Source organism: Macaca nemestrina, chromosome 2, assembly GCF_043159975.1.
Source record: "Macaca nemestrina isolate mMacNem1 chromosome 2, mMacNem.hap1, whole genome shotgun sequence".
NCBI lineage: Eukaryota > Metazoa > Chordata > Mammalia > Primates > Cercopithecidae > Macaca > Macaca nemestrina.
Genome location: NC_092126.1, coordinates 96,239,783 through 96,253,481, shown reverse-complemented (window position 1 = coordinate 96,253,481; position 13,699 = coordinate 96,239,783). Strand labels below are relative to the sequence as shown.

Genomic DNA, 13,699 nt, shown 5'->3' with positions numbered 1-13,699 from the left:
TAGATGAATATATGAAGGGGAGTTTATTAGGAAAATTGACTCACACAATCACAAGATGCCAAGTCCCACAATAAGGCATCTGCAAGCTGAGGAGCCAGGAAGCCAGTCTGAGTCCCAAAACCTCAAAAATAGGGAAGCTGATAGTGCAGCCTGCAGTCTGTGGCCAAATGCCAGAGAGCCCCTGGCAAATCACTGGTGTAAGTCCAAGAGTCCAAAAGCTGAAGAACTTGGAGTCTGATGTTCCAGGGCAGGAAGCATCTAGCACTGGAGAAAGATCTAGTCCTTCCACCTTCCTTTGCCTGCATTTATTTATTTATTTTATTTATTTATTTTATCAGATTTTGGTACTGGGAATGGTTCTAGAGGAACAGAGTTTTAAGGCTGGATTTCTTTAGTTGGTTTTTGAGGTTTCTGGAGTTGGTTGCTTAATATGATTAGACCCCAAAATGCTAAGGACTCTACTTCTAATTGTGTGGAGAACACTGATAGTCCTTGGCACAAACTGTTTAAAGAGTTATGCAACAGAAATGCATTCAATACTCCTGATTCACCACTCATGAGAGGCAAGGAGTTTAATGACTCTATACATAATACCTTTGACCATATGTAGAGGACCAAGGAATATAATGAAGTTGGTTGGTTGCTCCTAAGTTCACTGGACAAAGTGATGGAAGAAAATGAGGAACTTAGGGATTCTGACTCTTGGCTCCAGAAGCATACACTGAGCCTCAAACCTTCTAAGATTGTCTGGAGTGAGAGTCTTATCTCTTGTAGAGAAAGAGTTGAAATTGTGGAAAATCATATACAAGCTCTTATCATGGGAGTGGCTGACCTGCAATGAAAGGTGCATGCACAGCCTTGCCAGGTGTCTACTGTTAAAATGAGGGCATTGATTGGAAAAGAATGGGACCCTGCAACTTAGAATGGGGATGTGTGGGAGGATCCTGATGAAGATAGGGACACAGGGACAAACCATATCATTTCACCCCCGCCCCTCCCAAATCTCATGTCCTCACATTTAAAAACAAATCATGCCTTCCCAACAGTCCCCTGAAGTCTTAACTCATTTCAGCATTAACTCAAAAGTCCACAGTTCAAAGTCTCCTCTGAAACAAGGCAAGTCCCTTCCACTTATGAGCCTGTAAAATCAAAAGCAAGTTAGCTATTTCACAGATAAAATGGGGGTATAGACATTGGGTAAATATACCTGTCCCAAATGGGAGAAATTGTCCAAAACAAAGGGGCAATCAGCCTCATGCAAGTCTGAAATCCAATAAAGCAGTCATTAAAGCTTGAAGTTCCAAAATGATCTCCTTTGACTCCATGTCTCATATCCAGGGTATGCTGATTCAAGAGGTGGGTTCCTACTACAACCTTGGGCAACTCTGCCCCTGTGGCTTTACAGGGTACAGCCCCCCTTGTGGTTGCTTTCATGGGCTGGTGTTGAGTGTCTGCAGCTTTTCCAAGCACATGGTACAAGCTGTTGGTGGATCAACCATTCTGGAGTCTGGAGGATGGTGTCCTTCTTCTCACAGCTCCACCAGGCAGTGCCCCAGTGGGCACTCTGTGTGGTGACTCTAACCCCACATTTCCCTTCCATACTCCCCTAGCAGAGATTCTCCATGAGGGCCCCAAACTTCTGCCTGGACATCCAGGCATTTCTATACGTCCATCTCAATTGACTTCTGTGAACCCACAGGCCCAACACTACGTGTAAGCCACCAAGGCTTGGGGCTTGCACCTCTGAACCAATGGCCTGAGCTGTACCTTGGCCCCTTTCAACCATGACTGGAGTGGCTGGGATGTAGGGCACCAAGTCCCTAGACTGCACAGAGCAGGGGTCCCTGGGCCAGGCCCACAAAACCACTTTTTCCTCCTAAGCCTGATTCTGTGATGGGAGGGGCTACCACAAAGGTCTCTGACATGCCCTGAAGACATTTTCCCCACTGTCTTGGTGATTAACATTTGGCTCCTCATTATTTATGCAAATTTCTGCAGCAGGCTTGAATTTCTTCTCAGAAAATGGGTTTTTCTTTTCTATTGCATCATCAGGCTGCCAATTTTCTGAACTTTTATGCTCTTCTTCCCTTTTGAACATAAGTTCCAATTCCAAACCATATCTTTGTGAGCACATAAAACTGAATGCTTTTAACAGCACTCAAGTCACCTCTTGAATGCTTTGCTGCTTAGAAATTTCTCCTGCCAGATGCCCTGAATCATCTCTCTCAAGTTCAAATTTCCACAAATCTCTAGGGCAGGGGCAAAATGCTGCCAGCCTCTTTGCTAAAACATAGCAAGAGTCTCCTTTGCTCCAGTTCCCAACAAGTTCCTCATCTCCATCTGAGACCAACTCAGCCTGGACTTTATTGCCCATATCACTGTCAGCATTTTGGTCAAAGTCATTCAACAAGTCTCTAGGAAGTTCCAAATTTTCCCACATCTTCCTGTCTTTTGAGCCCTCCAAACTGTTTCAACCTCTGCCTGTTACCCAGTTCCAAAGTTACTTCCACATTTTCAGATACTGCAGCATCCCACTCTGCCAGTTCCAATTTACTGTATTAGTCCATTCTCCTGCTCCTGATAAAGATATACCTGAGACTGGGTAATTTATAAAGGAAAGAGGTTTAATGGGCTCACAGTTCCACATGGCTGGAGAGGCCTCACAATCATGGTGGAAGGCAAAGGAGGAGCAAAAGCATGTCTTACATGGTGGCAGGCAAGAGAGCATGTGCAAGGAAACCGCCCTTTATAAAATCATCAGATCTCCTGAGACCTATTCACTATCATGAGAACAGCACAGGAAAAACCTGCCCCCACGATTCAATTACTTTCCACTGGGTCCCTCCCATGATATGTGGAGATTATTACAATTCAAGGTGAGATTTGGGTGGGGACACAGAGTCAAACCATATCACCCACCAAAGAATTTGCCAGTACACAGAACAGCATACACTTTCACCTCCTCTCATCCTCCACACTGTTCCCCTTTGTCTGGGACAAACATCCTTCTTCTATTCCCCCTTACTTTTTAAAAAACTTTTTATTTTAAAAAATTGATTTTTTACTTAAAGAAAAACCTCTGCTTAAACTTCACTCAACACAGAGTTAGCAGTGTCTCCCCCAACCCCTGGTTTAATTAGTTGCCCCTCCTCTGCACCTGACTTTTCTGACTACCCTTACCTTATCACACTTATTGGAATCATTGATTTTCTTATCTCTTCCATTAGACTCTGAATTTATTAAGGTCAGGATTATGGTACATTTCTCTATCCCAAGTGCCTATCATGGAGCCAGGCTCATAGTAGGGCATCAATACGTGTCTGGTCAATTAATGTAATGGTTTTTGGGTGGGAAACAAGGACGAGAGTGTGGTACTGATTTCAACTGAAGCTGCTGGAGTTTTTAAGGATGATTGGCACTTTAAAGAAAGTGGAAAATAGTGATAACGTTGGCTTAAGAAAAGTGGGGTCTAAAAGGAGTGGGACAGATGAGTGCTATTTAGTTGAATAGGGGACCATCTGCAGTAGAATCATCCAGGGCGCTTGTGAAAACTACAGGTTCCATCTTAGCTCCCACCCACCACTCTCCATTCTGATGTGTAAATCTAGTTGTGTAAATCTGGTTTTACCTTTAAAGGAAGCTCCTTAAGAAGATTCTTAGCACATGAACAGAGAGCCTTAAACTCCTAGAAGGAACTCTGGCAGCTCTGGGCAAGTTCTTGAAGAAAGAGAATGATGACAGGATAAAAATGGAGCTTTGGGGGACTGGGCATGGTTCCTCACACCTGTAATCCCAGCACTTTGGGAGGCCTAGGTGGCAGATCACCTGAGGTCAGGAGTTCGAGACCAGCCTGGCCAACATGGTAAAACCCCATCTCTACTAGAAATACAAAATTTAGCCAGGTATGGTGGCAGGCACCTTTAACCCCAGCTACTGGGAAGGCTGAGGCACGAGGATTGCTTAAACCTGAGAGGTGGAGGTTGCAGTGAGCCAAGATCTTGCCATTGCACTCCAGCCTGGGCAACAAGGATGAAACTCTCTCTCAAAGGAGCTTTTGGAAGGGCATAGTCTGGTGGTCTGCAAAATAGACTGGGGGAAGAGAAATCTCAGAAGTAAGGGTGAGCTTCTATGAGTGCACTAAAGTGTTTAAATGGCAGGAATTGAAAGCTTGCACTGCAGGGTGTCACCAGAAGTGGAGAGTCAGTAGTCACCCAGGAAGCATGTTGAGAGATGATATAAGGAGCCTGGGTGACAGAATATAAGGGAGATATAAGAATGATGGAGGGGGAATTTTGAAACAACAACTGTGTTTTAGGGACCGTAGAAAAATGTCAGTTCCACTGATACACATGCTACTTCTGTCTGATTAGTTCTATTTCAACTTGATGTGACTGCGGTGTCTGGGAGGCATCCAGGTGAAAATGATATAGCCCATCGGCAGCATGGCCTCAAGAATGACCAAAGGTCTGGGAGGAAGACAAAGATGTGGGAGAGTCAACAGCATGGGACAGGAAGGACAGAAGCCTGGAAATCTGAGTTCAGATTCTTAAAAAGTAAAAATCTGTAATGCTTTCTGACATGCATAATGTGATGATAGGATAGCAGGAGGAACTGAAAACTCTTGAAGGCAAACTGTGTTGACAATAATGAGCAAAAATAGACCTCTGGTGGACGGGAATCCCAAAGGATACTCTTCTATTGGAGAACTGAGAACCGAGGAGGGGGTGTGTGTGTGACGGGGCAGTAGTTCAAAGCGGGAGCAGAGGAGGGCACATGAACAAAGAAGAAACTTATCAGGAAATCCTAACATGTATCTATTTTAATGATCTCTCTTGCTAAAGAGGATTGCATTTTTTTAAAGCATATTCCTTTCATTCCTGCCCCTTGGTTGTGGTGTCATTTGAAACAAGCATGAGGTGTCATGTAGAATGGAACCAGATAACCAAAGCTCCGTTTTCATGCTACCCTGAAATATGGCTTCAGAGAAGAAACATTCCTTTAAAACACATTTTGCCTGCGTTTCCCCTTTAATGAGCTAAGGGCAGCATCTATTTTGAAATGTAAAACAAAGTAAACTAACGCAGAGTACCTTAGTGCAGGCTGCTCTTGCATCCTAATCTCCCTTTGATATCCTAAATGCAGTCCTCTAGCTCTGAGTAGATTGCCATCAGGACAGAAATTGCTGTTGGTGCTGAAAGGTTTTTTAATTACTTGAATACTCCAGTGTTTTCTGTTGTTCATCTGCATGATATACACTTGATGACTTTAGGTGGTAAATCCTTGAGAGTCTTTTCTGTGAATAAAGTTACATGCTTTGGAATAGGGTTGTCCAATCTTTTGGCTTTCCTGGGCCACACTGGAAGAAGAATTGTCTTGGGCCACACATAAAATACATTAACACTGGCCAGGCACGGTGGCTCACGCCTGTAATCCCAGCACTTTGGAAGACCAAGGAGGGTGGATCACGAGGTCAGGAGATCAAGACCATCCTGGCCAACATGGTAAAACCCCATCTCTACTAAAATACAAAAAGTTAGCTGGGCATGTTGGCGCACACCTGTAGTCCCAGCTACTCAGGAGTCTGAGGCAGGGGAATTGCTCGAACCTGGGAGGCAGAGGGGGCAATGAGCCGAGATTGTGCCACTGCACTCCAGCCTGGCAACAAAGCAAGACTCATCTCAAACAAACAAACAAACAAACAAACAAAAACATTAACACTAACGATAGTTGATGAGCTTTTAAAAAAATCACAAAAAAAATCTCATAACGTTTTAAGAAAGTTTACAAATTTGTGTTGGGCCACATGTGGCCCACAGGCTGCAGGTCGTTCGAGCTTGCTTTAGAATAATAAAGCAGGGAATCATCAGTAAGAGTCATACATTTTCTCCTGTTTTATAAAGGTAGCTGAAAGGCAAACAGGAGAAGAAAGCAAAAACAATGGCCTAACTGTGGTGTGAGGGCTCTTTTTAAAGTTATATATTAATTTGAATGTATTGAATGAATATTGATTTGCCTACATTCTTCAGTGGAATTCCTGTCATTGGCATTTTATCTGTTGCACTCCAACAGGTAAAATGAAGCAGTTGGATAAGATTTCTAGACTATTTTCCAAACTATAATGCAGAATATGACCAAGGGATTTCTTTTCCTTCAGAGATGTGAATATTTTCCTGTATTAGAGTCCTAAAAGCTCCTAAGAGTTTCTTAAGTTCATAGATCATCTTTGGATAATAACCTTGACTTCTGCCCACCTCCTGGTTATTTCTGCCTTCTGACTTCCTTTAATCGTCAATGCATCCTGAAGCCAACTTGCCAAGTTGCTTAAGCCCAATGCTTCATGAAGGCATAAGAGGCTGATTGTACTCAAGTTTTCCATGAATGCTTAACTGTTGCTGTAGTCCCCCTGGATGCCGTGGCTCATAGAAACATATTGGTGTCGAGACCTGTACTTCCTTCTGACGTAGAAACCGTCGTTGTTTCAGCGTGATTTATAAAAGGCACAGGAACCTCTTTCTCAGTGACTTAGTAAAGTATAATGTTAAAGTAACTTTTTGGGAGTTTTAGACTTCTGGAAATTACATCCTCTGTGGTGCATCTCGTTTATCAGTCTTGTCTTATAACAAGTATTTATAAATAGACACAAAAATGATTATAAGAGGCTAACACGGTGAAACACCGTCTCTACTAAAAAAAAATACAAAAAGCTAGCCGGGCGAGGTGACGGGCGCCTGTAGTCCCAGCTACTCGGGAGGCTGAGGCAGGAGAATGGCGGGAACCCGGGAGGCGGAGCTTGCAGTGAGCTGAGATCCGGCCACTGCACTCCAGCCTGGGTGACAGAGCGAGACTCCGTCTCAAAAAAAAAAAAAAAAAAAAGAAAGAATAATGAACTGTAAAATATGTGAATTGTATTAATTTATATCTATCAAATAGGGTTTACTTATCATTACCTCCAGTAACATTCATTTTAAAATATTATATAAACCCTATTTTTCCATTATAAAAGCAGTAAATGTTTCACTTAAAAAAACATTGTAGAAGGGTATAGAGTAAGATGTAGAAATTCTTCATATTTTAGCTTTCAGTACCACTCTCCAAAAGCAATCACGTGTTAAGTTTCTTTGCATAAATTTTCTGAGCATATACAATTTTACGTATATTTCTACGTACTCATTTTTTACACAAATAGTCATGCTATGCTTACTTGTCTACTTCTTGCTTTGTTTTTTCACTGAAAATACCTGGCCTCTGTCATATCAATGTTTCAGTCAGTCTCATTCTTTTTAATAATTGCGTGGTATTTCATTATGTGTGTGTTCCATATATATACATATATATATATATATATATATATATATATATATATATATATATACTTTTTTTCTTTTTTTTTTGAGACGGAGTTTCACTCTTGTCCCCCAGACTGGAGCACAATGGTGTGATCTTGGCTCACTGTAGTCTCCACCTCCTGGGTTCAAGTGATTATCCTGCTTCATCCTCCCAAGTAGCTGGGATTACAAGCATGCACCACCACACTCATCTAATTTTTTGTATTTTTAGTAGAGACAGGGTTTCACCATGTTGGGCAGGCTGGTCTCGAATTCCTGGCCTCAAGTAATCCACCCGCTTCGGCCTCCCAGAGTGCTGGGATTACAGGTGTGAACCACCATGCCCGGCCTACATACCATAATTTTTTGATGAGCATTTAAGTAACCAGTTTATATCTGGTTGTCGTTGAAGTTATATTGTCCTAATTGCAAACAATGAATATTCCTAAAAGTGAAATTACTGAACCAAGGAGCACGTGTTTTACATTTCCATGAGATGTTTCCAAATTACCTTCCAAAGAGCTTGCACAAATTTATACATTTTACCAATATTGTCTGAAGGTTTTTCCACACCCTCATTTACCAGTCTTTCTTTGAGGTTTGAAATGTTTAATATTCTAATAGATGAAAATTGTTGCTTTTTTAAGATATGCCTTTATTGAATGTATGTACTGAGTATTTTTTCCACAAGCCTAATAGCCATTTGAATATTTGTGTGAATCTCCTATTTTGTGTCCTTTCCCATTTTTTTCTTTTGGATCATTTGTGTCTTGCCACATTCGTTTTTATGAGAGAAAAACAAATCATTTTCTAGGAGAGGCTGCCATTTAATAGATAATCCATCAGTAGTTCACAGGAATAAATACATATATTCTACACAAGGACACATGTATAAACACTCATCTACTTGGACCCCTAAAAGAAATAATAAATATGGCCACGTAGCCTAAGGAGAGAAAGAAAGTCTGTCTGGGATAGATGTGGGGACTGGCCTCACTCTTTCTACTGGTTTTCTATTGCTCTATAAAAACTGACCACAAACTTAGGAGACTCACAGTTTCCCTGGGACAGGAGTCCCACAAGGCTAAAGTCAAGGTGTTGGCTGTGTTTTCACGTGGAGCTCTGGATCCTCTTCTAAGTTCATGTGGTTGTGGCAGGACTTGGTTCCTTGCAACTATAGGACTGATTTCCCTTCCTTGCTGCCTGTCAGCTGGGAGCCACTCTCAGTTCCTATGGCTGCCCACATTCCATTCCATCTGGCCCCCTCCATCTCAAAAGTCAGCAAAGGGGAATCTCCTTTGTGTTGAATCCTTTTTGTGCTTCCAATCTCTGACCTCTAGACCCAAAACTGAGTTCATGTGATTAGGACAAGCCCAAGTGGATTACCTATCAAATGAACCGTAAAAGCCTTCCACAGCAGCCCCTAAATTAGTGTTTGATTGGAAGAGGTGTATGTGCAGTGGGGCCAGAAGTCTTGGGGACTGTCTTTAATTCTGCCCACCACATGTTCCACCTGCCTTCCTTGACAGAAGCAGACAGAACTCATACCTTTTGCCTTAGGAAATCATGGTGAAACATCCAATGCCAGAGGAAGGAGCTAGCATCTATCTAACGCCATGTACAACAAAATACATCCATATGGGTCAAAGATCTGGATGTGAGGGCCTCGCACACTGTCTCACACCTATAGTCTCAGCAGTTTGGGAAGCCAAGGCAGGAGGATTGCTTGAAAGTAGTAGTTTGAGACCAGCCTGGGTAACATAGCAAGACCTCATCTCTACCAAAAAAAAAAAAAAAAAAAAAAAAAAGCATTAGCTGGGCGTAGTGGTACACATCTGTAGCCCTAGCTACTTGGGAGGCTGAGGTGGAAGGGTTGTTGGAGCCCAGCAGTTTGAGGCTACAGTGAGCCATGATCATACCACTGTACTCACTGTACTGGGCAACAGGGCAAGACCCTATCTCTTAAAAGGAAAAAAATCTTGATGTGAGCAGAAAGCTGGAGAGAAAATCTAGGAAACCGCTTATACAACGTATACAATGTAGGGGGTGGGGACAGGGTCAGGCAGACCTTCCTTGACTAAGGATCCAAACCTGGTATTTCTGACTCCAACATCTCCCTTCTTGACCCCCACACTGTATGGCCCACCCAGAGGACAGGTCATTCACTGGCTGCCTAAAGGATTTTGAGTTCTCTAACCTTGCTGTTTCTTCTTGATACCAGTGTGATCACAGTATGTGTTTGTGAGATGCTGACCTTGGGTGTTCAATAGAACAGAATGAACTGACCAGAAACTAAGTAGGTGAGCCACTAAAGGGAAACTGTATTGATGAGCATTATTCTAACGGAATTCTAAAAGAACACTCTCCCCTCCCTGTCTTCTCTCTTTCACCCTCCCACCTGCTGCTGCGATTCAGGCGCATTATACATGACTTGCTTGAGACTGAAGAGATTTATATAAAAGAGATTAAAAGCATAATTGATGTAAGTAGATTTGGGGAGTGGGTATCAAGCATATATTCAAACTGCAGACATTTTGTTGCACAAAAAGACTCAAAATAGTTGCCATAAGTCTCCAGAATTCCCACCAAGGTTTCAGGTCTTAAAATATTACAAGTGTCTCCAGCAGGAATAAGAGCATTCCTGTGGTTTCTTGATCCATGTAGCCAAATAGTTTCCAAAGAATTATGCCAGTTCACACTGATTCCAGCAATGCCCAAATAGGTCTACCATGTTCTTGCCTACAAAGGATATTATAAGTGTTCCTGATACTTTAATAAGGGAAGATTATTTCTTGTATTTTTTAAGTAGCCTTTTTTCTTAAGAGTAAAAATGCATGTTTCCCCTATTTTCCTAAGGGAATAGTCTTAAGGAAAAAATTATATGTACACAATTATTTATAATCACATTTTTACAATAAAATATTAGAAGCAACCCAAATGTCCAATAAAAAGGGAATGTTTAGTAAATTATGATATATATGCTGAATAAACATTATTCAGATATTAAACAATTATTATTGGGCTGGGCGCAGTGGCTCACACCTGTAATCCCAACACTTTGGGAGGCCGAGGCAGGTGGATCGCCTGAGATCAGAAGTTCGAGACCAGCCTGGCCAACATGGTGAAACCCCGTCTCTACTGAAAATACAAAAATTAGCCATGTGTGGTGGTACATGCCTGTAATTCCAGCTACTTGGGAGTCTGAAACAGGAGAATCACTTGAACACGGGAGATGGAGGTTGCAGTGAGCCGAGACCACGCCATTGCCCTCCAGCCTGGGCAAGAAGAGCAAAACTTCGTCTCAAAAATAATAATAATCATAATAGTCATAGCAATTGTATCAGGTCACAAAACAATGGGTACATTTTCCCTTCTTTTACATTAAACCTGTGTAACACAAACATTTTTAAATGTATTTGCTCTTCCCACAAAAATGCCATTTTATTATCTTTGCCATTAAGCCATCTCCTTCTGAAAGTGGGCACATGAGGAAAATGATATCAAAAGAAAGTACTCGATACAATAGCTTTCAAGAAACAAGTGTGCTATATTCTTCAATTATTTCACTAAAGTTTTGGTTTTTGGAGTAGCTAATTCAGATGATCTCTGGTATGTTCCTGTTTGTAACACCTACCTTGTTTCCACCTCTGCAGGGATATATCACTCCAATGGATTTTATCTGGCTAAAGCATCTAATTCCAGATGTTCTTCAGAATAACAAGGACTTTCTCTTTGGGAATATTAGCGAACTTTACGAATTTCACAACAGGTATATAATAATTCATGTTATCAGAAAGAATGGAGAGTAAGAGAAGGGTGGAAATGAGACTGATGGAACTGGGGGATGAAAATGCTTAGATGTTTTCAGGTTTAAGCTAGTGGTTTGGAGTCAGTGGATTGGATTGGGGTGGGTTGGAGTGAAAGGGGAGGAGAAGCCCCACAGGATCCCTGGGGAGGAAGGGAAGAGGCATCAAAGGAGCATGCACCTGGTGTCAGACATCCATATTGTATGCAGTTGAGTGTTCCTTTGTTTATTTATTTATGCATCAGCATTTTTTGAGTACCTGTTCTATGCCAGGCGCTGTGATCAGCATTGAGAATACAAAGATGACCAAGATACACATCTACATACCATTATCATAAGGGGATGCTGGGAACTAGGCTGTTAGAAAATGCTGACTGCTCAAACAAGTTGTACTTTTAACCCAGGGCTGCTTAGATACTGAGTTCTAGAGAATTGCAGGAATAAGGGACTTTGGAAATCATCTTCAAACACTTTCATGTTACACATGTGGGAATGGTAACATGTTGACTCTCTTTATTTGCTATGATGACCCCAAGATTGCACACCTAATTCACAGAGGGAGAAAAGCTGCTTGGTGAATTGAACCACAGTTGTTTCCTAACCCCATCCCTCGTCCATTGGTCAGACACAAAATTAAAATGGAAACCCACTTCCGCTAATTTCCCCAGAGAAGTTATGTAGCGTCTTTGAGCCCCAGGTTTTATATTTATGAAACCCTATCTTGCAGGGTTTGGTTGAGGATTAAATGAGATATTATTTGAGGAGCACTTAGCTTATGCCTGGCTTATAGTAAGCTCTCAATGATATTAGTAATAGCAACAGCAGCAGCAACAGTTCTTATGAACGTTGTTTTCATGTAACAGGGAGCATCAGTGAGTGTATCCAGTCTGTCTATGACTAGTGCTTAGAATTACCAGAACAGCTGTGTTCTGATAATTTGAGATGATCCTGACCCGCTGTGCCTTCTAAGTAGTTCTCATTTCTCCTCTCTTTCTCAACTAGTCCTTCTCATTCTCTTTCTTAGTTTTCTTTTTGTGAACCTAAGGCAACAGATCAAACAAATTAAAGTTGTGAGTGATTTCAGGGTAATTGTAGTAATGCCTCAGAATACAGCTTTTTCTTTCTGAATCAATGTGTAGAAGACAAGGTAAGAGCAAGAAGGCCTGGAGAACATTTTTGTAGGCACCTCTTAAAACCTTATGTGATTGTACTTAAAAAAATAATTATCTGCATGTAAAAATCAAAACATTCTTACTTGTATACTTTTATTTTTCCAGGACTTTTCTAAAAGAGTTGGAAAAGTGTGCTGAGAACCCTGAACTTCTGGCACATTGCTTTCTCAAGAGAGTAAGTCTGTGCTCCCAGTAAATAACCATGTTAAAGTCAGGCCTTACTTTTCTGTATTAAGAGGTAAGGACAAATGGAAACACCAATGGTCTAAAAACATATCTGCTTCCCCCCCACTCCAAGCTTTACTGAAATATAATTGGCAAATAAAAATCGCATATATTCAAACTATACAACTTGATGGTTTGATATACTTACACCCTGTGAAATGATTACCACAATCAAGTTAATGAATACATTCATTACCATTGTGTGTGTGTATGTGTATATATATATAAAATACATATGTATATATATATAAAAAATCTAAAAAAGTTGATTTTATATCATTGAAGTAGAAGGGTGGTTTCCAGGGGCTGAAGTCTAAAGGAAGTAGGGAGATGTTGGTCACAGGGTACAAACTTGCAGTTATGAGATGAGCAAGTTCTGGAGATGTAATGCACAGCATGGCGACTATCATGGAATAATACTGCACTGTATACTTGAAATTTGCCAAGACAGTATATCTTGTATCTGCCCTTTGAATGGAAAACATGAGTTGGCCTCCCAACTTTATTTGACTTTATCCAAGGTGAGAATGAGTACAATTTGACTGAGCTCACACTGATATGCGGGAGTAACTGCAAGCCTGGCTTCCTGCATAGCCCCATGAAATGGAAGGCTGGCCACCCATTGTCCCCAAAGCAGAGGTTACTCTTCTGAATGACTCAACTGTGTTTTAAAACAAGAATCATACAGTGAGATTAGAGTCCCACAATAAAGCTGTATTAATGCTCTCAAGAGGAGAAGCATTGGTGTTAAACTAAAAATCTCAGAAAACACATTTTATTTCCATTCTATTTTTTACAACATAGAGGATGATTAGAAAATTTTAAATCTACAACCTCTTTTAGGCTTAGTACTCAATTTGTGAATGTCTTGGCCTACAACATACCTCCAACTACCCCTTCTTCCCACCTCCCATACTTCTTCCTTCTTTCCCTGTTTCTCCATCCTGTTTTGGGCAACAAATAGGCTGTCTGGGCCAGTGGGAGCTGCCACAGAGAAATGTTTCACCCAACACCATTCCCCACCAAGTGCTTTCTAGGACGCGACCATAGAGATGATCCTGATGCCCCGTGCCTTCTAAATGGTTCTCGTTTCTCCTCTCTTTCTCAACTAGTCCTTCTCATTCTCTTTCTTATTTTTCTTTTTGTGAACTCAAGGCAACAGATCAAACAAC

The 13,699-nt window shown here is 41.4% G+C and overlaps 1 protein-coding gene across 7 annotated transcripts in view; it reads left to right on the top strand.

The window, feature by feature from the left end:
- Nucleotides 1-13,699, top strand: part of LOC105480110 (MCF.2 cell line derived transforming sequence-like 2) — a 261,761-nt gene that overhangs the window by 192,310 nt on the left and 55,752 nt on the right. For all 7 annotated transcript variants that reach the window (XR_011619936.1, XR_011619935.1, XM_011738576.3 and 4 more), the window contains 3 exons: nt 9,741-9,807; nt 10,979-11,094; nt 12,408-12,477. Coding sequence is in view for 5 of the 7 variants with exons in the window: in XM_011738576.3 (XP_011736878.2) it covers nt 9,741-9,807; nt 10,979-11,094; nt 12,408-12,477 (253 nt within the window). In the remaining 2 variants the exon portion in view is untranslated. The remainder of the gene's footprint in view (nt 1-9,740; nt 9,808-10,978; nt 11,095-12,407; nt 12,478-13,699) is intronic.